This window comes from Pogona vitticeps, chromosome 4 (genome assembly GCF_051106095.1).
Source record: "Pogona vitticeps strain Pit_001003342236 chromosome 4, PviZW2.1, whole genome shotgun sequence".
Lineage (NCBI taxonomy): Eukaryota > Metazoa > Chordata > Lepidosauria > Squamata > Agamidae > Pogona > Pogona vitticeps.
In genome coordinates, this window is record NC_135786.1 from 113,797,450 (window position 1) to 113,822,763 (window position 25,314).

Genomic DNA, 25,314 nt, shown 5'->3' on the forward strand with positions numbered 1-25,314 from the left:
AGCCCTGAAATTAAAAGGCGCCTTCTTCTTGGGAGGAAAGCGATGACAAATCTTGACAGCATCTTGAAAAGCAGAGACATCACCTTGCCAACAAAAGTCCGAATAGTCAAAGCTATGGTTTTTCCTGTCGTGATGTATGGAAGTGAGAGCTGGACCATAAAGAAAGCAGACTGCCAACGAATTGATGCCTTTGAATTGTGGTGCTGGAGGAGGCTCTTGAGAATCCCCTGGACTGCAAGGAGAACAAACCTATCAGTTCTAAAGGAAATCAACCCTGAATGTTCACTTGAAGGACAGATCCTGAAGCTGAGGCTCCAGTACTTTGGCCATCTCATGAGAAGAAAAGAGTCCTTGGAAAAAACCTTGATGTTAGGAAGGTGTGATGGCAAGAGGAGAAGGGGACGACCGAGGATGAGATGGCTGGACAGTGTCTGCGAAGCAACCAACATGAACCTGACACAACTCCGGGAGGCAGTAGAAGACAGGAGGGCCTGGCGTGCTCTGGTCCATGGGGTCACGAAGAGTCGGACACGACTAAACGACTAAACACACACACACACACACGAAAACACAGGTGCACAGCTTGTGGGTGCTCCTGGATTTGTCTCTGAGCCTGCATTGCCCAGGTTTTGGCAGCGTCCAGGAGGGCATTTACACAGTTAAAACTAGCATGCCAACTGTGCCTGTTCCTGGAGAGTTCTGATCTGGCCACAGTGACCACATACCTAGTTAGATCCCGGCTGGATGACTGCAACACATGGGGGTGCCTCTGGAAAGTGTTTGGAAGCTCCAGCAGCTCCAAAATGCCACAGCCTGATTGTTAACTTGGGCTCTTTACAGGGATCACTTAACTTCCCTGTTACAACAGCTCCACTGGCTGCAGATCGATTTCTCGGCACAATTCAGAAGTGATATATTCAGAACCTATAAAGCCCTAAATGATTTGAACAGAAGCTACTTAAAAGACCGCATCTCCCTCTATGAGCCTGCCCAGGCATTACAGTAATCAGGAGAGACCCTACTCTCGGTCCCACTACCTTCACAAGACATGCTTGGTGGGAACACAGGGGAGGGCCTTCTCTATCATTGCTCCCAGACTCTGGAACTCCCTCCCACAGGAGGCCAGACTGGCCCCATCTTTGCTAACCTTCCACAGGCAGGCAAACACCTTTCTCTTCAGGCAGTTTTCCTTACTGACTGACTGAGAGTGTTGTGTTTCTTTTTAATTGATTGTTGTGCTGTTACTTTTAAATGTGTTTTAAATATTGATTTTGTTTACTGATTTAAATATAATACTTGTTTAATTCTTTTAAAATATTTGTATACTTACTGTTTCTAGCATTTAAATATTGTCTTTTAAATGATGAAAACCACTTTGGGTCTTTTTAGGGCAAACCTTGGGAAATCCATTACATAATATTAAAAGGAAGTTCTGGAGATGGGCAATTACAGTGTTTTCAATTACTGGAATTTTTTAATTATTTTTTTAAAGAAATATATTTTTCAAGAAGTTATCTATCACTGTAGTAATGAAATCTGCTTAGGTGATTTTAAATATCTTTGCTTGGTTGCAGATATTGCCCTTATTGGTTAGTCACGGTATTGTCCATAGTCCAACAAACAAAACAAATGCTGTATAGTTCTTCTCTACACAATCTGAAGACAAGATTTTTTGATACCTTTATTAGACCACTAATTAATCACAGGGATAAACTAGCTTTTGCCCTCCTCCCCAGGAGTCTACAAGAGGCTGTCTTGGGGGTTGGTGCAAAGGACTCATAAACGTTCCACGTGTCCAGGTGTGCAGACTGGATTCCTTGTTTGAAGAAAGTTCTAAAGTCAAGACTGAAGACTCAGGTCAGAGGTGGCAGGTTTTACTAAATTAGCATTAGTAATTAGTATTTCTTTCCAACGATATTAGGCAAAGGGTTATCAATCACTCACTACCCCTCCCCACGGCTTTATTTCAAAATCTATTGTTCCTTTTTGACTCTGTCTCGAGACATACAAAATAGGGCAAACCCCATAACAGCAAAATTGGAATAAAATTTAGTCTACACACTAGGTAAGCCAATTGCCACCAAAATAAAAGTATTTCCTAGTTGTTTGAGGAAGATGTTGTCCTCAGTCTGCAGTTTGCGGCTTGCTTGGACGTTTTTAAGTATCCTTGCTTGGTTGTATATTCTGCCATTGTTGACTAGTCAGGAAACTATTGTGTTAATAACACTGTGTTAATAATTCTGTTATTAGTTTACAATTTCATTTTATGCCCCTCTTCATTGCTTCCTTACACCAGAATGTACTGTATATAAAGCTGTGCCTGAGTATTTTACACTGTCTGAGGAAGTCCATAAAAGCCTCTACTAAAATAAATCTGTTGATCTTTAAGGTGCCACAATGCTTTTCTTTTTCTTTTTGATTTGTTTTGTTTCTGTTGTACTGTGAGCTGATAGTAATGATTGTAGGATGCTTCACAGAGACCCCAGGCCCTAGATCTTATATCTGGCTCACAGTACATAATTTCTTAAAACCTTCTGGGACATGCAGAACAATATCTAACTTTAAAGGAAGATAAAACATAACTGAATAGGCCTGTAATTATCTTGGCCACTGAGGAGGTGATGAATGTCACAGAGTTTTGAATTTTTGGTTAAATTTCTCTAGTTATGCAGCAGAAGTGCAGGGATTCACAGAGGAGAGTAGCTTCAGGTCCTCCAAAATAGCCCACCCCTTTTTCTCATTAAGGTGACACTCACAGTCTCGATAACTCACTCTGAGACATTAGTAAGAAAAAGAATAAAAACCATGTTCTTTACTTAAAGTTATGAACGGATCAAACAGCAAACTAACAAACATGACTGTCTTCAACAATAGACTTCAGCAGACTCTAGAGGGAGAAAAAGCATTCAGCAGAGAGAGGGCTGTCTTTGAATTCAGAGGCAGGAGGGAACAATTGGTTAGTATTGGATAGACTGACAGTTATCTCAGTCCAGGAAGATCTCTCCCAGCCAAACCTGCTAAAAGCAGCATGCAAAAACTCCAGAAAAACATCTCAACTGGTCCTACTATCTTCAGTCTAAAACTGAGAGCCTGTCTGCACCTAGCGTTTATTCAGACTTTCCTTGCACCCATGATACTGGCGTTGCATCCCAGTGTCCACACCACAGAGGGTTGAAATGAATGTCAGTAGTCAATTGGGACAGAAGAACCTTACTTTCTGGGTTTTCTTACACCACTATCACATGGTGATGAGAGATGGGCATGAACTGCCAGTTTGGTGGTTTGGCCCAGTTTGTTTACTGGCCCCACAGGGGCTCTGTGGTTTGGCTCCCCACCAACTCTGGTGGGCATCCTCTCGGAAGCAGCATTCTGGCTTTCCTGTCGTGCCTCCTCTGGGATGCTGCCTCCAAATGGGCTCCTGCCAGAGGGGGCACAGCACTGAACTGCAGAGCACCCGTGAGGACAGTAAACAAACCAGGCCAAACCTCTGAACCGGTGGTTCATGCCCATTGCTAGTAGTGGTTTATTTTTGTTCTGCTCTGCTCTGATTTGCTCCAGAGCAGGATTCGTTTGTGTGAACCCTAGTATTGCATTGTTTGATGCTGATTAGAGACTGGGACAAATAAAAAGAGTGGCAATTTATTTTGATCCGTTATTCGTCAAGGTTAATGGATCTACGAATATACAAATATTCTTCGACAAAATGATGGATCAATCAGTCGATTCATCTGCATTTTAAATGGCTATAACACTGGCCCCCAAAGACCTAGAGACACCTCAGACATCTTTCTACAACTCCTGAAAGTTAGGTGAACATTGGATCATGGACCCCCGAGTTACATAGTCACAAAGAGGACCCCCCCCTGGAAAGCTCCCCCCAGGTACTTAGAGACTCCAGAATCACAACAGAGCTTCCTGTGTCTTTCCCAGAGGAGGAGCTTCGTCTTGGTGAAGCTAGCAGCTCTCGGGAATAGCTCCCGGGGAAAGCTTCGGTCTGGGACCCTTCCAGAAATGGGGGGGCAAGGAAGAGTCAGGAGAGACCCTTCTGCAGCAGATGGTGAGCCACAGAAGTTAGAAGATTGGGCAGCAACTCGATTTGTCTTTCTTCTGGAAATTCACATCAGCACAGACGAAGACGGGCGCCATTTTTGGTAACTAGCCAAAGACAGCTCCGTTCACCGAGAATAAGAAAACAGAAGCACGGCAAAAGTATATATCAAAGTAAGTGGAAGCCCTTGTTCTATGAAAAACCTCATTAAATGAAGAACAAGTGATTGTGTGCAAATTTATGACCAAATGAGATAAGGAGCGGCATTCCTAGCATACTAGCTTTACCCAAGCTGAAGGTCGAGTTATTTCTAAAGGAACAGCCAGGTAGAAATAGCTCGTGTCTCCATTAAAGGAGGAAAAATAACTCTTGAAGAATCAACTGACAGGCTTTGAAAAAATAAATTCTGTTGCAAGCTGTTCACTTTGGACCCCCTTTTCCTCTTTGGATATATATTTTTAGACTGTGTGGGACTCTGCTTTCCGTGGATAATATATTTGCCGGGACTTTGATTGCTGGACCTCCCTGTTCGGGGGAGGAGAAGGAAGTCTCTGGAAGTAAAAGGAAGAAACGGACTGTGAGCTGTGAACTGGGGGTTATGTGGTCTGAACTGAACTGGGATCTTGACAAATGACATTTTAATAATAGAGTCTTGCCGGGTGAAGGTTAAAACAAACTTGGAGAAGAGAAAAGAAGGGAAAAGAAGAAGCAACCGGTCTGAAGATATTAGCGACGTGTAAAAGGACTGGACTACAAAGACACTTGAGAGATTTATGTTTTAGATTCCATCTCTTACTTGAATGTACCTGCTATCTTATTGCTAATGAGCTTAAAGACCACCAGTAGTGAATAATTAGTTGGACTGTGTTACTTGGCCTGAGGTGTACATGTTTGTATTTTTAGTGGGGGACTTCTAGTGGGTGGGGAGTGTTTGGGGAATGTTATGTGTGTGAATGTGTCTGGTCTCTGGGTGTCTGTGAATTTCGTTGTATGGTATACTGTGTATATACTTACAATGACAATAAATTATGTTATTATTATTATTATTATTATTATTATTATTATTATTATTATTATTATTATTATTATTATTATTATTATTATTATTATTATTATTATATGGTATAATTGCAAGGTGAAATATTAGAAATATTGGATGTGTATTGGGGTAAAGGGGAGAGGGAATTTTAAGTGAAAATAGTGGAAACAGAAAATGGAACCTCCCCCTGAGAAAATTACAGATCGGTGGCTAGACTGGAAAACCTCTTTTCAGATGTCACTGTTGCAAAAATTCATGCAGGTAAATTACAGTATTATATTGACCAGATGGAAGACGTGATTGGAGGCTCTAGGGGAGGGAAGGTAGTAGAGGTTGAATTACACCAAAAAGAGATCTCAGAACCGGCTGTATTGATGAAGATATCAGATAATATACAAGGGATGGAGGACCACCCAGTAAGAGATGTAGCGATAGCAGATAAGGAAATTGAGGTTGAAAAGCAAACTTTGAATGATATTGTTTCACCTTTTAAAATATGGAAGAAAAAAGAGTCGCAGAAACAAAACAAGCACAGGGAGGAAAGGGGAGGGGAGAGCAGAATTTATATTATTTTGGGTCTGCTGAGTGTATTCTCAAGAAAAAAGGAGGGTGAAAGAGGGGATATATTTCACAATTGGCCTTGGTGTTCTGATGCTGTGGGAATAACATAGATTTAAGCTGTATTACACGTATAAGTTGAAAGCTAAAGAGGTTAATACATAGACAAAATAGTCAAAAGAAGAAGAAGAAAAAGAAGAAGAAAGATGAACCTTCATTGGAACATGAATAGATTAGATGTTTATATACTTGATATGTAAGATTGAATGATTATGCATTTGATGTTTTCTTATTCTCAAAACCCTTTTTCCATCCCCCCCACTGCCCTTTGCCTTTTGTATTCCTTCCCCATTACCCAATAGTTTTGAAAATAAAATTAAAAAAAAAAAGAGCTTCCTGTGTCTTTCCCCAACATGCCTGCCAACTTTGGTGAAGATTGGATATTGGAACTCTGAGTTATTCACCCTCAAATTGGGTCCCCCCCCAGGAGAGTTTACCACATGGCACAGAAGCCCATGGCATTGAGGGAGTTATATTTAGCCCCAGCAGAATGAGAGGTCCCTTTGGCAGAGGCATGCATGAGGCATCGGGTTTGTCTTCAGCTCAGCACAGCATTACATTTGCCAGTGAAGTAGGGTTTGCCCTCAGGAAGACCGGAGGCAAGGAGGTATTTGGCAGCAAAGCAGACAGGTGGGCAGGTGCACTGGGGCTTAGCCCAGCGGGCAGGAAGAAGATGAAAGGACTAAACTTGGCCCGCTGGGCCAACATGACCCGGCAAGCAGGCAGGCATGACTTGGTTGGAACTTGGCCCAAGGAGGTGACTGGAATCAGTGGCTGGACTTCTGACTGAGGGTCAGGTTTACAGGCTGGTAGGCAAGTAAGCAGGTTTTCTTTTTTTTTCAGGAGGACTGGCGGGTGGACAGGCGGGCGGGCGGGCAGAGAGGCGGGCGCAGGGAGGCAAGCGGTGTGTTAAGGAAGAGACTGTCATTGGAACCCTACCTCATTGGGTTCATTGAAGGGAAACCCAACAAAGGAAGGTTCACCTTGATGAACGACAGTCTCTCCACAATAATGGGATCCAAATGCAAGCGGTGTGGTCGCAGTATGTCTCCGAGATGGGAAAACACATGCTCGCTCTGGACCCCGGTTGGGGAAGATGGAAAGGAGGTCCACGGCCACATTGGACAGCTCCGGCCATATGACTAGTTTCCTAGCCCAGTAATGGAGGGGATCTGAACTGGTGGGGCTGAGGGGGCTCAGGCAGATATTCCCGCACCATTATCTCTGCCAAATCCTCCTTAGTCGGCTGTCTTTCCTCTGAGGCAAGTGCCAAGGACACCACAGCGCTCCAGTAATGGTGGTGGTGGTGGAGGAGGCAGCAGCAGCAGGAGAAGGGAAGGAGGCAATGGGAAGGGGGTGGGGCAGCCTTTTTTGTTTAAGATAGCCACCAGGCTGTCTAAAAAAATTCCCAGATGAACCAATGACTCGATTTGTGGTTCATTCAGAAAAAAATCATAAATTTGTGGTTCATGCACTACCATGAACCAAGACAAACCACCGTTTTGGCAGTCTGTATCCATCTCTAGGTTGTGTTGTATGGAATTGTTCAGATAGCTACTTCTGGTTTTGATTTTTGGCTGTGGGGAGAGTTGAGGTTGGGGAAACATCTCAACCTCTTTTATGTAAAAAAACACACCACATTTTTTTCAAGATAATGCTTTCCCATTTTTGGGGGGGGGTGGACCATCACAGGAGGCAAGACAGTCTTCAGGGCCATATGTGAACTACAAACAGCACTTTTTCCACCCTTGGTTTATATGCTGTTGCTTAAACTTTAACTACTGTTTCTAGTTTCATAGAAATAGAATTCTATGCAATTCTATGTTAAAAATGATTATTGTGCCCATCATTAGAGGAGGAAAATTGTGTGTGATTGTCATTGCTGAAGCTTCCCTCACCTTGAAGAATTTGAAGATTAGCTTGCTTTGCCTTGCAACTGGTCTTCAGGACTTGAGTTCAGGATTTCTTTTAAGTTTGATTTCTTGAACATGAAAATCTGCCTGCATCATGTCTCTCTGACACTAACAGTCTTTCAGCTCTAATTATCAGCTGTGTATAATCTAAGTTTCTGCCCTAAGTTGGTTTGTTAAGAGAACTTTTACAGAAGTGCCAGGGCATACCCAAGGATAGGAAAGAGACTGGACCTGACCTGTGCTAAAGGGGGCAGTGTGCAATTGATCTGCCATACCTTACTACGACACAGTTCCAGCCTTGGGTTTGTACCAGTTTTGTGGTTCTCTTCTGGATTTGCCAGCTGATCAACGCTATCTTGAGGAGACATGATCCACTTAAGGAATTAACACCTACTGGAAAATGTCGTATTACCACCCCCCATGTAAAGGACTAATAAATAAAGTATGCCTAATGCTGAAGGATTGGAGGTGTGAAACATTTATTAAAAAATGAGTAAATCACTCAAGGTAAGGTTTAGCTGTAGAGGTTTGGAAGTAGTTTAATGAAATCAGTTGGAAAAGCCAAAGGATGGTTTCACAGTTGCTACCCCAAACTGAGTTTCCATGGCTAAGCGGTAATTTGAACCCAGGGTCTCCTGAGTCCCCATAGTGAACTTTGTTCACTATACCAGATAATATTGCTGGCGGTTCTAACAGGAATGGGAGATCAGCTATTGAAGACAATCCTCTTCACAGATGGAAGCTTTTTATCATAATTTTGAACGATACAATGTGTGATGGTAGCCATCCTCTACCTTGCATTGTCTCTGATTTGAAGTGTTCCAGAGAGAGGAGGCTGTCTTTTGATGAAAAGTTGAATTCTTTTTTCCTAAACAAGTAATTTTTGAATTAATAAATATTTGGAAGCCAGATAAAAGGAAAAGGAAGAAGAATGATTTGTGCTATGCTTTTTCCAAAGAAGAAGAAAAGAAATCAGCACCCCAAAGCTAATTGTGCCAGCGGTGATGGGTGAAATGATAAATGGGTTCATAGCCTTTTTCCCCCTTTCTTTTCTTTTTTAAAATAAGAACTTGGAAGAGAATTTTTATCTGCATCTCCCAGATTCCCCCAGCCAACGTAATTCTGGGAACATCTATGCAAAAAAAGTAACTCTTCCCATATCATTTATTTGGTTCAGACTCACCTGCCATCAAGAGATAAAGTCTGTAGACTTTTGCCCTAAGTCTTCTTTTCTGGAGTAAACGCACATCAGCTGTTTTATACTGGGGCTATCAGTTGATCAAATATGCCAAGGCATATAGCATATGGCATATTACGAATGCAAATGAACAATCTTTATTAAAATCAATATTAATGTAGGCACCATCTTACAACTGAACGAGCCTAATAAAAGGGAAAATGGGAATGCTTCTAGCATGGCATATGGCATCTGTTTTTTGTAGATAATTGATGTAAAAAAAACATTTTTTTCCAATATCTGATGCCTGTTTATAAGAGGGCATTGCTTTTGTGATAAAAAGATTTTAAGGGTTCAATATGGTTAGTTAATCCAGTGAACAGCATTCTTTTATATTGAAATGTGCGACCTAATTTTCAGTCCTCAAAAAGGTGCCCATGGCTATGCTGTGTTGTCTATCCCACTCCACCCCACCCTAGCTATGCAGCTTTAATTTCTCTAGTTTTTGTTTGTTTGTTTGTTTGTTTCTTTGCTTGTTTCCTTGTTTGGAAATTCTCAAAATTTACTGGTGTTTATCTTGAATATTGCATGCAAAGAAGAGAGTTGGTAACTCTGGTAACTATGGTAGCCTTCGCTGTGGTTTTCAGTCATGTGAGGTCTTCAGTAATATTAGTTTTCAGTAATATTGCCCGGATATTGAATTAAACCATTATCATCATTTCTAAAAATACTGTGTCACCACAGTATCAGTCTGGGCACTGCACCAGTGCAGCATACTTAGGAAGGAGTAGAGCTATTAGATGAGAGGAGGGAACAGATCCGGGTTCAGTGAATGGCAAGTGGTAAAAGTAATACATGGTAGCAGATGATCACATTTGGACATGGGTGCAATGAGAAATGGCATGTAGTCATCTCTAGAGGGAGAAAAAAAAGGAGTGAAGCAGTATGAAACAGCATGCAATAGTAGGCAACATCTTGAAGAGCTTGTAGGCGTGGGAAAAGTGTAAAAACGAAAAGGCACCAGAAGAATTCTCTTATGAAGAACAGTTAAAATACTGGAGATGGTTTAGGATTGGTTTGTTTTTTAAGGCAAGTAACCAGGAACATCATGAAAAGTTATGAAAGTATGAAGGAAGTGGAGAAAGAAAAGTTTATCTTTCATAATAGTTGATATTCCAAAGAAAGCTGAGCAGTGGTGGATTCAGGACAGACAAAATGATATACTTCTTCCCACATGCATATTTAAATGATGACATTTGTTTTGAACTTGGGTGATGCCCTTGACCATCAGGTCAGAGAGCTTTAAAACTGACTTAGACCAACTTGTTGAAAATAAATAAGGCTGTTAAGGCCTGCTGGTCATCTAGTTGTCATGTGGTACCTCTAGGATCAGAGGTAGCATAGAATCACAGAATAAATGAGTTGGAAGAGGCCTATAAGCCCATCAAGTCCAGCCCCCTGCTGCTCAATGCATGAATCCAAATCAAAGCAGATCTGACAGATGGTTGCCCAGCTTTCTCTTGAATGCCTCCAGCATGACTTCCACATGACTCTTAAAGCTGGTTGTCTGGGGAATAACAGTGGGGCAGTCTGACCTGCTGCTAGACTAGACTGGTGTTCAGGTGGGTCCAACTAGGTTCATCTTATGTTCCAGCACCTATTACATTGTCAGCTTATGGTCAGGGACTGTCATTTTTAATTGATCTATGGTAAGTCACTTAGGAAATTCTGTGGGTGAAAAGGGAGGTAAAGATCTGTGAATAAATACTTAAGTAGTTTCTTCATCTCTGGCTCTTGAAGGCAAATCTGTATTCTGAACAGGACCTGACCTTTCTGATTCATCATTCAGTCCCTAATCATCAGCATTTGTAACTTCCTTGAGTATTTGGTGTTGGTGATACCGTTTACTAGATCAGAACACCCTGTCCTTAGGCAGAAGGAGGCAGCTGCCTTAGGGGAGCAGCTGTGAGATGGTGGAGAACAAAACTACATGTATTACATAGTCTGCATCGCACTCTAAGCTAACATCCTGACTTCAGATGTAGATCATTGTGTTTTGCTGCTAGTATTAGAGTCGAGTGTCAATCCAGTCACCTTCTGTACATGGACCAGGGAGGAGGCACCATCTTCTTGCTTCAGGAGAAAAATGTCAGGCTTCACTGGATTTCTAGTAAGAGGAAACAACCAGGATCCAAGATCCTGTAGGGTCCAGGTGGGGAACAGCAGTGGGCTCTCCCCTCTCCCCTACATTGACTTTCTATATGTGATGAACTTAAGCAGCTCCTCTTGCCTTCTTCCTTGGTGGATCTGCCATTTCCTCATTCCTTCCCATCACCAGGCCTACAAGCTGCCGCCGCCCATTGTCAGGGTTCTCACACTGCTTCTGGCCTGACCTGGTGCCATGCGCGGCAGGCGGCAGCGACTCCTCTGTGACACAGGGTGGAAAGGAAAGCAGAAGGAGTAAGCCATGGCAAATGCTTGTACCGTGCGTATAGCCACATGTTGGGAAAGAAAGAGGGAGACGAGAATGGACAAGCGGAGGAAGCTATGGCTGCCATGGTGATAACAAAGGAAAGGGCAGGAGAGGAAACATCTGTAGTAGTATTTGGTGTGGGTGTTGTGGGTCTAAATCCTGATGCTGGGTCTGTATATAGTGAACCACTGTATAAGGAAACAACAGAATAAAGGACATTTTATTTACATCTCATGCTTCATTACAATTCCATAGAATAGAACAATATTAAAACAATAAAGTGCAATTATATTGAAAGAATAATAGCAGTGACAGGAGATTAAATGAAATCCAGCAGAAATCCAGGTGTGTTGGCTGACACTCATAAATGACGGGGGGAGGGCAAAATACCAGCCATGTGGGTGCTAGGCCAGAGGGTACTACTTGAGGAAAGGCATTTGGGGTACCTCAGAATCTGTAGTTCTTCAGAGGGTGTTGGGCCCCTGATTGCCCTCAATCTCAGCTTGCACAACCAGTGGTCAGGGATGATAGGAGTTGTGGTACAAATGACCTCTGTAATGCTACAGCTTCCCTACTTGTTTCATAGAGTCCAACAGGCTGCCAAAGGCCAGTGCCACTGCCACACCAAAAAGAAAAGGAAGAGAAAAGGTCTGCTGTGTTGGATTTTACTTTCAGGACAATTGACAGGGGGAAAAAAGAGGCAGGAGAACAACTCCCCCCCCCCCATATCCAGCCTTTTGTGGGTCAGAACTGACAGATGAATTGACAGTTGCTGTACTGGTTTGTTCCTCCTTTCTTTGCACCCACTTTGTGACCTGACCTTCCCCTCTCTCCCATAAGTTGCCATGTCTGTTACCTCTTGGAAACTTCTGCCTTGCTGCTGGTGCTCTCCTCAGGACCTCAGAGAGTTGCCTTCTTCTAGGATTTGAACAGTTCAGCCAGTGTTTACAATAAACAGTGATTATTAAGAACAGAACAGCAGAACAGCCCATGGCAGCTAAAACCTCCTCTCTCTGTGCCACCTGCTTTCACTGCTAGGGCAGAAGCTAAGAGGATGGCCACTAACAGCTATTGGAGAATTTGGTTAATTCCTTTTGCAGTAAGCAGAGTATGAGGTACAAAAACAGCAACTGCTCATAGAAAGCATAATAGAATAGCTTAAATCTCAGTAGCTCACCACTTTTCACAGTGACTACTACTTTGTACGTTAAAAATTCACTGTTTAAATGAAAAAAAGAGTTATCTTTACTTATTATTGCTGTTGCTAATTAAATATTTTTATCCCGCCTTTCTCCTTAAAAAGAATCCAAGTTGGCTTACAGTTGTTATCTATAGTTACAGTCAGTAGAAGAATAGGAAAAATCATCTCCTTCGCATGGAAGACACATCCTTCATGCTTGCTACATGTTTGGAGGTCAGGAAAGGAGAGAGAGAGAGAGACTAACAAACAAAGAAGGCAAAAGCAAACAAATAGGAGGAGGGGGCAGAAGCTTGTCTTAAGCGGGGGGGCAAGAACTTGAGCAATAGATTAGTGGCAGAGGACAATTAGCTTGGGTTGTTACTATCTCAACATCACTTAGGCCACCAGCTCCTAAAACGGAGTCCCCATATGTTTCGAATGTCACATTGCAGAACATCCAGCTGTTGTCATCCAATTACATACAGGAACCTAGGCCTAGGAATTGCTCACCATTGGTGAATTACAATAAGGATTATAAAGCATTTTGCATGTTTTAAACCAGGGTGGACAGAGGCAACGCAGCAGATTTATTTTTGTCTACAGTTCTCATCAGCCTTAGCCAACATCACCAACAGGAATGGACAAAAGGAGGCAGAGTCCAAAAACATCTGGAACATCCCTGATGTTCACTTTTGAATAATAACAATGTTCAAGATGTGATGACTTTTGTACAGATTTTGAGACCAATTCTGAAATAATTTGTACCTCCACTCATAGACATATTGGTTGTAGTTTTGTTGTCTGTTTTGTCTCTGATGATTAGAGTTTGATTGCCCGTTGTCCTAAACTACCACTTTCAATTGTCCCCCCCACCCCACCCCCTTATGCTAGAAAGAGCCCGGGATTATCTGCACAAGACTGGAAGGTTCATTGTCATCGGTGGAATTATCTCACCAGTACATGACTCCTATGGAAAGCAGGTGAGTGTAACCTTTTCTCATTTTTCCTCTTTGTGAGACTAATAAAGTCTGTTCACAACTTGTGTGAACGTGACCTCAGGTGACTGCTTAAATAGGCATAATGAGCATTGTTCAGACTCTTCGTTACAGCTGCCATTTTCTTTCTTAACAATTCAGGAGCAGACTGAAATTCAACAGCTATAATTTTAATAGCATCAGGGAGAGGCTTGTATCTATTGAGCATCAGAATCCTGGGTAGCTGCTAAAGGTAGAGAGGTAAAACCGTGGCATGTACCACTCAGGGTAGATCTGGTGGTCAGGTAATGGTGTTACTATTGCTGACGCTAGTGCCATATACTGGGGGACAAGATAGTAGTGATTTCATGTGACATACTATCTTCTTCTCTTTGCTGTAATGTGGAGTGTATTTCTTTTGTTTTATAAATTGTTATTTGAAACACATTTCTATATAGTAACATCATATAAGGGTAGTACTTGCTATAGAACTTTCCACTGGTCACCACAGAAATCATATAAATATCCTCCAATAAGACCTGCCTGAGACAGAAAATATTTATAATGAGTGGCCACAGCACTGAAGTAGAGCATGTCCTTTGGATGACTGAATTCCAGAATCAATCCCCTGGCATCACTGAGGATCTTGTGCAGCAGAGCTTGGACAAGCCTTTGTTGAGGTCTTGGAGAGGAGGAGCAAAGCCACAGTGGCCTGACTCACTACAAGGTCATTTTGTTGTTTCTACCGCAGCTCAACCTTTTGAGCTGAGCTGCAGTTGGTAGCTACCAGTGAAAGATACAGAAAACATTTTTGGAACACTTCTTTCTGTGGTAGATTAGGCTGAGAATTGGTGACCCAGTTAAGGCTGCCCCTTGGAATAGAACAGCAAGCAGAAGTTTGAACCTAGCTCTCCCAGTTCCATCTGCCAATGTCACAATGGTTTCCAAGCTCTGAAGCCCAATTTAGCTTCACTTTAGGGAGTGAATGTAAGTATAGAGAATTCCAGTGCAATCAAATTTCCCTTCATTCCTTTGCCTGACGATCTGGTATCTTGCAGGGTTTGGTCTCCAGCCGACATCGCCTGACAATGTGCCAGCTGGCTGTTCAGTCCTCTGACTGGATAAGGTAAAAGTTGTGCAGCACATAAAATACGTTCTCTGCTGTGACGGAGGGCTTGCATTCGTCTTTCTACATAGCATTTATCAGAAAAGACAGAGGGGCAGACCTTTGTATGATCTGGAGCCTCATTCAACCTTTGCTTATCCGCTTCTCTCCAGCATGCTTAGTCCTTCCTCTCTCTGCCATCAGTTTCTCCATCTAAAGTGCAATGTGGCTGCAAATGACAAATTCCTGCCCGTGTGTATGCCCTCCAAAGAGACAAGAACCGCAGGCAGGTACAAATAGGGCTACTGTCTTAGGATGTTCCGATATGACTATAGGGGCAATCTTCAGGGAAGCACAAACCCCCCATATAGTAAATGGAAAGGACAGATTAAAAGGGATCCTGGGATCCTGGTTCTTTAATAGTTGTGTCAAGAATGCCCGTTGTGTAGAAAATGTCAGGGCATGTCCTAAAAAAGGGAATTACTCGAAGGGGCCAAAAGTGGTCTATTTCTGATTAGTTCAAAATATTCAGGCCTGATCCAGTGGCTGTATGAAAAGTTCATGGAAATGCCCCTGTGGCATCTTATTGCCTGGATGCTAACCCTGGATGATCTTTTTCACTGCCCTATCTTGAGATAGCCTGTTCAGCAACATTGTTAGTGAGAGTGTTTAATTAGCAGGTTCACATCTCTGAAAACCTCAGGCGGAGAGTATGAGAGAAGAGAGCTTGATTGCTAAGAAAATGTTTAAGCTGCATAACCCAATTTAGCAGTCCCTTAAGTCAGCAGTCCCCAACCCTTTTGGAATGTGGACTGGTTGGGGGGGAGGCTTCGTGCACAGGGCCCCCTATGCTTGTGGGTGGGCGTGTCGCACTCGCACGCATGGCCCTGAGTACGACATGCCCCCCTTTGAGCACGACATGCCCACCAGGCGGGCGGAGATCCATCTCTGTGGCCCAGTCCTGAGAAGCGCACGGACCGGCACCGGGCCACAGACTGGGGGTTGAGGACCCCTGCCTTGAGTCTTTAGAGAAGACCTTGTGCTGCCCACTCTCACCCTATGAGAGGGTTTGAACTTCCTTCTCTCTCTCTCTTTCTCTATTTAACAAGCTGAGCCTGATGACAAGAACCTTGGGAATTCTGACACACTTTCACTGGGTGCTTCCACATCCTGTGAGAGACAGACTTAGTGGTGCTGGGCACCCACAGTTCCTGGAAATGCCCAGGGTAGGATATATGAATATTGAGGCAGTTTGAATTTTAGCAAAATGCATGGTATGGAGAAAGATGGGAATATTTTAAGAGGTTGCCTTTTAGAGGCAATTACATGTATATTTTCTTTTGCATGCTAAAGGGTTAGTTTGAATCTTGCCTTTAAACTGCTTTAAACTCTCTTCTCAGTAGCATTCTACATATTCTCCACTTTAAACTAAACTATTGACATATACATACATAAAAGGAAAAAACCCTATGTTTTTTCTAGTTATGGTTCTCTCAGGATATTATGTTCTTGGACTCTTACCTGGGCAAACACTTGCTTAAAGCAAACACATCAGAGCATGGAAAAGCTGCTTTTGTGACTACAGTTCTCAGCCACGGCCACTGGACATGCTGGCTGAGGAGTCCTGAAATCATAGTCCCAGAGTAACCTTTCCAAGCTATGAAACAGACACACGCCTAAGACATCAGAGTTATTTTGGCCTCTTAACATATTCCTCTGAAAGCATTTTTGTTTAACTGACATTAAGCCATCCTTACAGTTTCTCAGCTATTTGACAGGCATGCAAAATATACAAGCATTTTGCTGTTGTGTGTTGTCAAGTCACCTCTGACTTATGGTGACCCTATGAATGAGTGCTCTTCAACATGTCTAACATGTCTTGTCCTCAAACAGCCCTGCTCAGTTCTTGTAATCTCAAGCCTGTGGTTACTTTAGGGAATCAATCCATCTCATATTTGGTTTTCCACTTTTCCTGCTTCCTTCAACCTTTCCCAGCATTATTGTCCTTTCTGGAGAGTCCTGCCTTCCTGTGACTTGACAGCATTACAAATAAAATAACTTTATCTTTCAAGCGGATGTGAGTAGTTGATCACCTGGAATTCATATCCAGATGTACAAATACTTTAATGCGTGCATTTCAGTTACTTGGCAGTGACTACTCTGTCTAATCTAACATTGTTGATAGAAATTCAGCCAGAATTCAAGCCTCATGCAGTTCCTTTTTTGTCCTGGTTTTTGTTTTCTCCTTGTTTTGTAATGTAGTATACCTCTGCCCTCTTACCAGCTTCATACATCCCCTCCCCTGGACCAAATGAAAACTAGTTAACCTCGAGAAAGATCTCAGATAGTCTTTCCCAACCTGGTCCTCTTCAAGTATGTTGGATTACAGCTCCCATCATCCCTAACCAATGGCCTTGCTGGCTGATGATGAGAAATATGAGTTGTTGACTCACTCACAGTTGTGGCCCAGCATAACTCAGTTGCACCAGACTAACTTTGAGAATACCTCAATTTTGGGGTCAACCAGACCTCATAACTGGGAACAGGAATCCAGGTGACACAAGAGATGCCAGGCAATTTTCTTTGACAATACAGTAAAACAACAGGGGCATTATCCATGAGGTCTCCTTGCAGCAAATCAGTCTGTGATCTCTGGCCACAATAAATCTCCCCGTAAGATTCCATCTACAAAAGAGGACAATAACTTACTACACATTCTCTTCCCCTTCAGTGAAAGGAAGAGGGCAGGCCCTCTCATCTTCAGGAAGGTGTTTTATGCTTTGGCTTAAGCGAGTCTTTGCCAAGGTAATAGGCAGGCCACCCTGGAATCCACTGATTAGGAAGTAATTTTCAAAAGCCTAAAGTTCCCCTTGTTTTAAATCTACACAACTGGAGTTCGCGACTTGAGGGAAATGTCCCTCTGTTATCCTAGGCTTGGGAAGCCTGAGACAAATTCTGTCCACCTTCCCCACTTCCTCAGGCTCCACATCTGTCCTGTGCCCCCCCGCCCCCAGTATCAAGGAAGGTCAGGGCATATCTTTATCTGCTGGGGAACAGAGATGGGGCCGTTTCTTCCTGCCTAGGGCAGAGACAGGGTCCTTCCCTCAGATCTCTCTGGCTCAGGGGAAAGGGATTGCCTCTGATTGCAACAGCAAGGAGGAAATCCCTGTTTAGCCCTGAAAAAGGAAGCCTTTGGATTGCGCCAGGGATGGGGAATGCTGTTCTCTTGCCTTTGAATAAAAATACTAGATAGGGGCTAGAAGAGGAAGGAAAGTGTAATCTGGTCCGTCCAAGGGATTCTGTTCTGTTCTCTTCTATTCCCTTTGTGTCCCATTATTTTATTCTTTTCCTAAATGCTACAAATCAAGCTTAGGCCAACATACTTCACTATTGCCTTTTAGCATAATGGTCTGGTCCCTTGACACTGCAACCAATTGTCCATTTTGCTCATCTGCTTCTTTCTCTTGCTGGGATGAAATACATCAGTGGGTGATATTTTCCCTTCACACGAGTGACTCAGTATATAGCTTGAGAAGAGGCAGAACTATGTTTACAAGCCCTGACTCACCTTTCCTCACTCATTGTTGCTACTGCTATTAGTCAAGTAAGAAGCTGGTAGGAAAATTAGTATTTTCAATTAAAAGCATAAATTGCTCTTAATTCAGTAGTAGTTTTTGTTACAGTTATAGAATTTCCTTTTTTTTAGATATCTACATTTTGTCTTCGTTTAGAAAGTTCTCAAATTATTTAAAATAATTGCTCTCTTCTCACAAATTAGAACATACAGTTGCCTTGCATCTGTTATTTGTAGAGGTCTTGGCAGCTTATAGTGCTCGATCTGGCAGAGAAAGTTAAAAAGATGGATACCTCTGGATAAACAGATAGATGTAATAAAAACATGAAAAAAGTGGTCCCCATATTACAGACTGGAGTTAAACATGATTTAAATCCTAATAAATGTTGTTTTAATAATTATTAGAAATGAAGGGACATCTCTCAGCATCTCTAGAAATACTCTGTGGTTGTGTGTGTGTGTGTGTGTGTGTGTGTGTGTGTGAAGGTGTAGACCTGATGATAATCTGAATGGGAGACTACTGAAAGACCCATGTTTAGATTATGAATGAGTAATTACCGACAGGAAAGGAGTAGGTGCATTGATTAAGCAAGAGCCAAGTGTAGTCCTCTGTGAAGGTCGAGTGAGCCTTTCTTTATTTCTTCTTCGCCATAGAGTGGACCCCTGGGAATGTTATCAGGATACTTGGCAGACAACGTGCAGTGTACTGGAACACCACCGGGATCTGATGAAAGTGAGTGGATCCCTCAGAATGAGGGTGGGGTTGGGACAACAGACGAAGGGGCATTAAAAGGTACCGTTTGTTCTCAATATGTCTGTGGGTATCCTTGCTTCAAAATGTGGGCAGGTTACAGGTGATGATTAGTATTGATCAGAGGTTTTGTCTGGTACAGATAAAAAAAAGTTTAAATAAATTATATATATAATACAATTTTACCTGGTGCCCAGGCTACACGTCCTCACTGGCTTTTCCGCTTGAGCTTGGCTTGACTTGGCTCAGCTCGGCTCTGCTTCACTTTGCTTTTGTTTGGGGTGTGGGGAGAGCTGGTGTCTTTCTGTCTTTTCCCAATGTTTCTAAAATGTGTATAAGGGTGTTCACTTTCCAAAATGAAAAAGATCTGGAATTTCACCTGGACTGTTTCCAACAATAGGCACAACTTGTTACAGCTCAGACTGAAAGGTAATAATAATTGTACATTTATATGTCCCATGTCCTCCAATGAACTACCTTGTTGACCCTATTCCTCCTTCTCACTGTAGCCCCACAACAATCCTGTGAGGTAGGCCAGCCTGTAAGAAAATGACTTGCCAAGGTCAACCCCTGGCTTTCATGGCTTTGTGAGGATGGGAACCTGCATTTCCCCCAGTCCCAGGTTAAAGTGCTGGCCTTTCCATCACACTGGCTCTCATTTGTACATTTATCTATCCCATAGTAAGAGCTGGGGCTGCTCTTCCCATGGTGCAGACGGGAGTGGGGACTGATGTTAGTAGGTGTACAAAGCAGTCTCTTGAGCTCATGGAAGAGGGAAGTGGGAACTTCCTGGCTGACAATTCCGTCATTGGGTTGAAGGCATTTCCCTTTATCTGTGCTTTGTTGCAGCAGACATGATCCTAAAATTGTTGTTTAAATGAAACATTTAAATGGAAATACATGACAGTTTCAGTCTGCTGTGTGGGCCGAAATTCTCTTCAGACAGGAGGCAATATAAACTCCGGGCGGGTGGATGGGAGGGGAACCGATGCAAGAGCAGATCCAGGAGTCTGTGGTTTGCTTCTGTGCTCCCATTGCAACGAGTTCACATTGACATGAACACAAGTTAAGGAGGGGGAGGCATTTTTCCCCTCTTACAGTTTTCCCCCCTCCAGGCATGTCCGTCTTTCAAAGCTGGTGCCTGAGAAATCTGACCTGTGAACAAAACTGTGCTTGTCCTGATCAAACTTCTATTAAAATAATGGCCTTTGGCCTTTTGCAGAGAATGCTGCTTCTAGCAAAGTATCAATGCCATCATCTACTTCAGCCCTCAGTAAAACGGGAAGGTCTGTGATGATGGACCAAATAAAATAGAAATGGATCTGACCCATCAGAATGTTTCCAATCAAGTGTGCGTGTGCTTTCTTAGGATCCCTTAACACAAAGTATTAGTAGCTGTTTTTCAAAGCAACATTTTGGATTTGCTTCTTATTCTCTCTCCCGAAGTCTCCTTGAGTGTTACAGACAGCTAAGTGGGCCATCCAAGGAAAAGAGCTGGCCCCTGAACATGTACCCTGGCATGCCAGGCAAAATACTAAAACGTCTCGAAAGCAACAGTCTGTAATATCTTTACAGAAGCCCTACGGATCTGTAGCCATGTTGGACCTTCTGGATTTCAGTTCATTTCTTTTCTGATCCTGGTGTTGGCAGAACAACAAATTTATTGCCGAAATCTATTCATCTCAAGAATGTTGTGGCATCTCCAGTGCTTACTTTCTTATAGCTATTTCAGAATTATTATTTTGCTTCAGCCTGTTGGGAATATCGACATGAGAAATGTATGCCACCTGTCATCTGTTCAACAGCCCTGATGTCTTTCAAAGAATTACATTGATAAGCCCACCCTCCTCCCCCTGTTTCTTAGAGGTCCCTGTTCCCCTCACACAAAAATGGGGAGGGGGACGAGGATGTCTACTAAAATCATTTAAATCTGTGCATAGATACGACCAGCATGTTATTTTCCCAAAACTGGATCTGAATGGCATCCAGGCAGTACTTGCTGCAGTACAGTCACAGAACGTTGTTAACACAACAGCCGTTGACTCACAGGGATTCAATGTGATTCCTGTATGCAACATGAATGTTTTGCTAACTGGTCCAGTGCAAGGCTTTTAGTTTGCAGGACAGGTTTTTCAGTTTCTTTCCTGCTGGCAGTTAACTTACACCAGCAGTTTTGCACACACTTTTTCGTGCACAGTGGCAAGTGCATCTTCCATTCCTTTAATTATAAAAGGAAAGAATTGAGCACCCCCTCGTGGCCAGGAGAAAGATTGCTTCCTGTACTTTGAAATTCATTAAAGGCTTTAGGAGCAACACTTTCAGTTGAGCTAGCATCTGCCTGAACTGCACGTGGGTTTTAAATTTGCCAGCCAAGACTATATACTTTCAATCTTTCAACAAATAACATACAATTGGTTTGTGTTAAGTGATCCTAAGAAAGCACACACACTTGATTGGAAATGCCTTGATGGATCAGATCCATTTCTACTTTACTTGATTTTCTTTTCCAGAATCCCAAGACCAAAATTGCTGTCTCCTCTCTGCTTGATGCTGTCTTGCAGTATGAGAACATCATAAGCAACTTCCAATGTCCAGCCTCTCATTCTACAGTGCAGCCGGACACAGATTTAAACCTCTTATTTTACTTGGGTCTTTCGTGAGAACGTCTTCTGTGTTTTCATTATTGCACAATGAATGTACATGCATGAATGCTTGTGAAAACCCAGGCATTTCTGAGTCAACCTTCACTCTTTTGGCAGGGGTGTATAGACTGGTTACTTTTAGGAAGATTTGGGGAGATATGGAGGGTTGTTGTTTTTCAGACAGGGAAAGAGTTGTTAATGTTTGAATGCATAAATATCCTTTCTTCAGTTGTCATGTCAATGTGCAAACACCAACTTGCACCCACTATTTTTCCTAGCGAGTGACTGGCTGCATCCTTTCTAACGTGAACACACCTTCCTTGACCCCAGTGATTGGACAGCCCCAGAATGAATCCCCACAGCCTATCTATCAGAACAGTAATCTCTCAAACAAGCCTACTGCAGGTAAGCCCCAGAAAAAGGCAACCCAGATCTTCAAAAAGAAACCATTTGTGGGGAAAAAGGAAGCCAGACAGTCCAATGTCAGGAGAGAGACAAACTCCACATTGCAGATTGGCAATCCAGAATTGTTTGAGAGAAGCCTCAATGGGCAGCTAGAAAAAGGGGGGGGCATTGATTGGGTTTCAAAGCCAAACAACTGGATTTTTCTGCTGTTTAGTTGTTAAATCATGTCCGACTGTTTGTAACCTCATGGACCAGAGCACACCAGGCCCTCCCGTCTTCCACTGCCACCCAGAGTTGGGTCAAATTCATGTTGGTTGCTTCGATGACATTGTCCAACCATCTCGTCCTCTGTCTTCCCCTTCTTCTCTTGCCTTCACTCTTTCCCAACATCAACGTCTTTTCCAGGGAGTCTTCTCTTCTCATGAGATGGCCAAAGTATTGGAGTCTTAGCTTCAGGATCCGTCCTTCCAGTGAACACTCAGGGTTGATTTCCTCTAGAATGGATAGGTTTGTTCTCTTTGCAGTCCAAGCGTCTCCTCTAGCATCACAATTCAAAAGCATAAATTCTTCGGCAGTCAGCTTTCTTTATGGTCCAGCTGTCACTTCCATACATTGCTACTGGAAAAACCATAGCTTTGACTATGCGGACCTTTGTTGGCAAGACGATGTCTCTGCTTTTTAAGATGTTGTCTAGCTTTGTCATCGCGTTCCTCCCAAGAAGCAGGTGTCTTTTAATTTCGTGGCTGCTGTCACCATCTGCAGTGATCATGGAGCCCAAGAAGGTAAAATCTGTCACTGCCTCCATGTCTGCCAGGAGGTGATGGGGCCAGTTTTTTACTTAGGGAAGTAAAAAATGGTTTTTCAGATTTTGGTCCATTTTGAGTCCATAAGAGCATCACGATCCTACAGGATCAGGTCAAGGCTCTTTTTAGTCTAGTGCTGAGTTCCTAGCACTATCTTCCCAGCATCTGGCCCTCATTAGCATTCTGCTGCTGAACAAACATTTGGTTTATTTATGAGCTGATTTAATCATTTTTCCAGACAGATGTTCTAATATGAAAATAAATAGAATCAACACATCTAAGAGCAATCAGTAGCCTAAGAATATCCCCCTTCAAAAATGGCATATAGCTTCTCTGGTCCCGTAAGGAGAGTCCACTAAGAAGCAGCTCTTCCACATTAGCAGCAGACATGGGTAAAGCAGAGAAAGATTCCTTCTTTGGGAACGTTCCTCACCTCTGGAACAACTTGCCCGTGGAGAACTGCCTGGCTCCCTCTCTGGGTGTCTTCAGAAGTAAACGTAAGACTTGGTTATTTGGGCAGGCTTTCTCTCCTGCTGTATCTTAAATTCACATTTTAACATCTTGGATTTATTGCATTGCATGTTTATTGGTTCTATTGGTTTTACTGTTTTTAAATTTGTAATGCCGCCCGGAGTAGACCTTTGGTCTAGATGGGCGAGGTATAAAGCTAATAAAATAAAATAAAATAAAATTGGAGAAGCTCATGCACCTCCAGGCACATGTCTCTGCTCCCTTTATCATAAGGCTCATCTGGCTGGACGTAGCTTTCAGTGCCTTAAGGATTGGAGTCAGCCTTAGGAAGCAACAAAGCTTTGTAATCTCTGGGAGAAAGGCACCACAGTTATGGAAAAGGCAGTCCTCTGTGGGCAGTTCCCCAAAATGGGCATGGTTGACAGAAAGTCCCTGGATTAGCCAATGAGATTTCCCTTTCGAAACATGAGGAAGAAAGGAGGCACAGTGAGGAAAGAAGATCCATGTGCAGAAATACTTCCACTTCTCACATAGCGCAAATATTTGCCTGTGAGTACATTGAGATTTTTAACTAGGCCCACTGAACTGCCTGAATGTGGCTCTCAATGTCACTAAGGCTGTGACGCAGAGGCTATGATCAATGTTCCCGCCAAGCTGTGCAGCTGTGCGGCTGTGCAGTGCTGTATTGGTGGCACACACCCACAGCTAGTGTTGCCACTCATTTGGTTTCCAGTCACGGCCGGACCTTTGCCCGTGCGGGGCGGGGCGTTCACTCAGTGCTAGTGGAAAATTAGGGGAAATGTTGGCTATGATCCATTCCAGCTGGATTCAGGTCTTTAATAGAACTCAAATTATGTACGTACAGAATAAGCAAAGGCTGAAGTGCTAAATATGCATAGCATTGGTCCCTAAAGATTAAGCTGTTGAGTATGTGGCAAAGCCCCAACATTTTTTTTTTAAAAAAAAGCTCAGGCCTGGAATGCTGGAAGCGTAGTGGCCATGCGGAGAGACAGGGATGCTTAATTCTTTATATCTGACCATGTTTCTGCTCAAAATCATCTCCCCAGCTGCTTCCCACCCACACCCTGCTGGACTTAAAAATGCATAATTTCCTGGGTACTATTCACTGTCTGGAATCCCATGAAGGGCGGGGGGGGGGGGGAGACGGGACATCTGGATCAGTTTTGTATAGGAAAAGTGCTGTCTTCCCACTTCAAATGTCAGCTGCCTTTTGTTTAAAAAAAAACCCTGCTGAGAATTAGTGGTCAGTATTTGTGTGTGATGTGCCTCTTTGATTTTCAAACTATGAAGTAGATGTAGCTGAAACTGCTGCCCTTCTCTTTCAAAAATAAATAAATATGTAAGTCAGTAGGTAAACATGTTTTAGGGCTAACATGCAATTCTGCAGGTGTACATTTATTCATGTTGAAATATCTCCATGAAAGTTGTCTTCTAGTGATTTTCAACTAAGTGTCGGGATTATTTTTCTGTCTCTCTGGGATACAATTTATGGGCCAAAATGCAGATCTGTCCTGGTTACGGTGAGAGTGATCAGCATAGTGCTGCTTTGGCAAACCAACAAAGAATCAAAAGTATTTCCGGTGTTTAAAAAATAAATTTCCCATACGTTTTTACTGCTTAGTAAAGTAATTAAATGGAGGCAGAAGGGTGTTAGAAACTCTGCCTCCATTCAGTGCTGGCTACTGACCTTGCTTCCCCCCCCTTTTCTGCCTGCCTTTTCAGCAAAGTTTTTGGGGAAGGTGGGAGAAAGCCTAAGCAGGATTTGCTGTGTTCGTCCACCAATGGAGCGTTTCACCTTCGTGGGTATGTGACAGAAATGTAACTGGTTATGGCCAGTTAAAAGCTGCTATCTGTTCTTATCTTGGAGGTTAAGTATACAGATCAGGGGAGCCTCAGCCTGTGGGTTTGCCCAGATGTTCAGCAGCTGATAGCAGGCTGCGGAGGGTCTGGTCCAGCTGCAGGACATTCCTGGCCTCAGAGCAGGAGCCTTTCCGGGGAGGTGGGGCACACAGTCCTGCTCCAGGGACTGCAGAAAGTGTGCTGTGCAGCTGCGGTGTTGGTGAAATGTTGTTTAAGATAGGCAGGATTCCTTTGTTTTATTGCAAGGAACCGTATATCAC

General features: G+C 43.0%; 1 protein-coding gene across 2 annotated transcripts in view; it reads left to right on the top strand.

Moving 5' to 3' along the window:
- Positions 1-25,314, top strand: part of NMNAT2 (nicotinamide nucleotide adenylyltransferase 2) — a 113,455-nt gene that overhangs the window by 45,847 nt on the left and 42,294 nt on the right. For both annotated transcript variants that reach the window (XR_012086584.2, XM_020815382.3), the window contains exons 2-6: positions 13,340-13,428; positions 14,481-14,548; positions 18,756-18,834; positions 21,773-21,899; positions 24,917-24,997. Coding sequence is in view for 1 of the 2 variants with exons in the window: in XM_020815382.3 (XP_020671041.1) it covers positions 13,340-13,428; positions 14,481-14,548; positions 18,756-18,834; positions 21,773-21,899; positions 24,917-24,997 (444 nt within the window). In the remaining variant the exon portion in view is untranslated. The remainder of the gene's footprint in view (positions 1-13,339; positions 13,429-14,480; positions 14,549-18,755; positions 18,835-21,772; positions 21,900-24,916; positions 24,998-25,314) is intronic.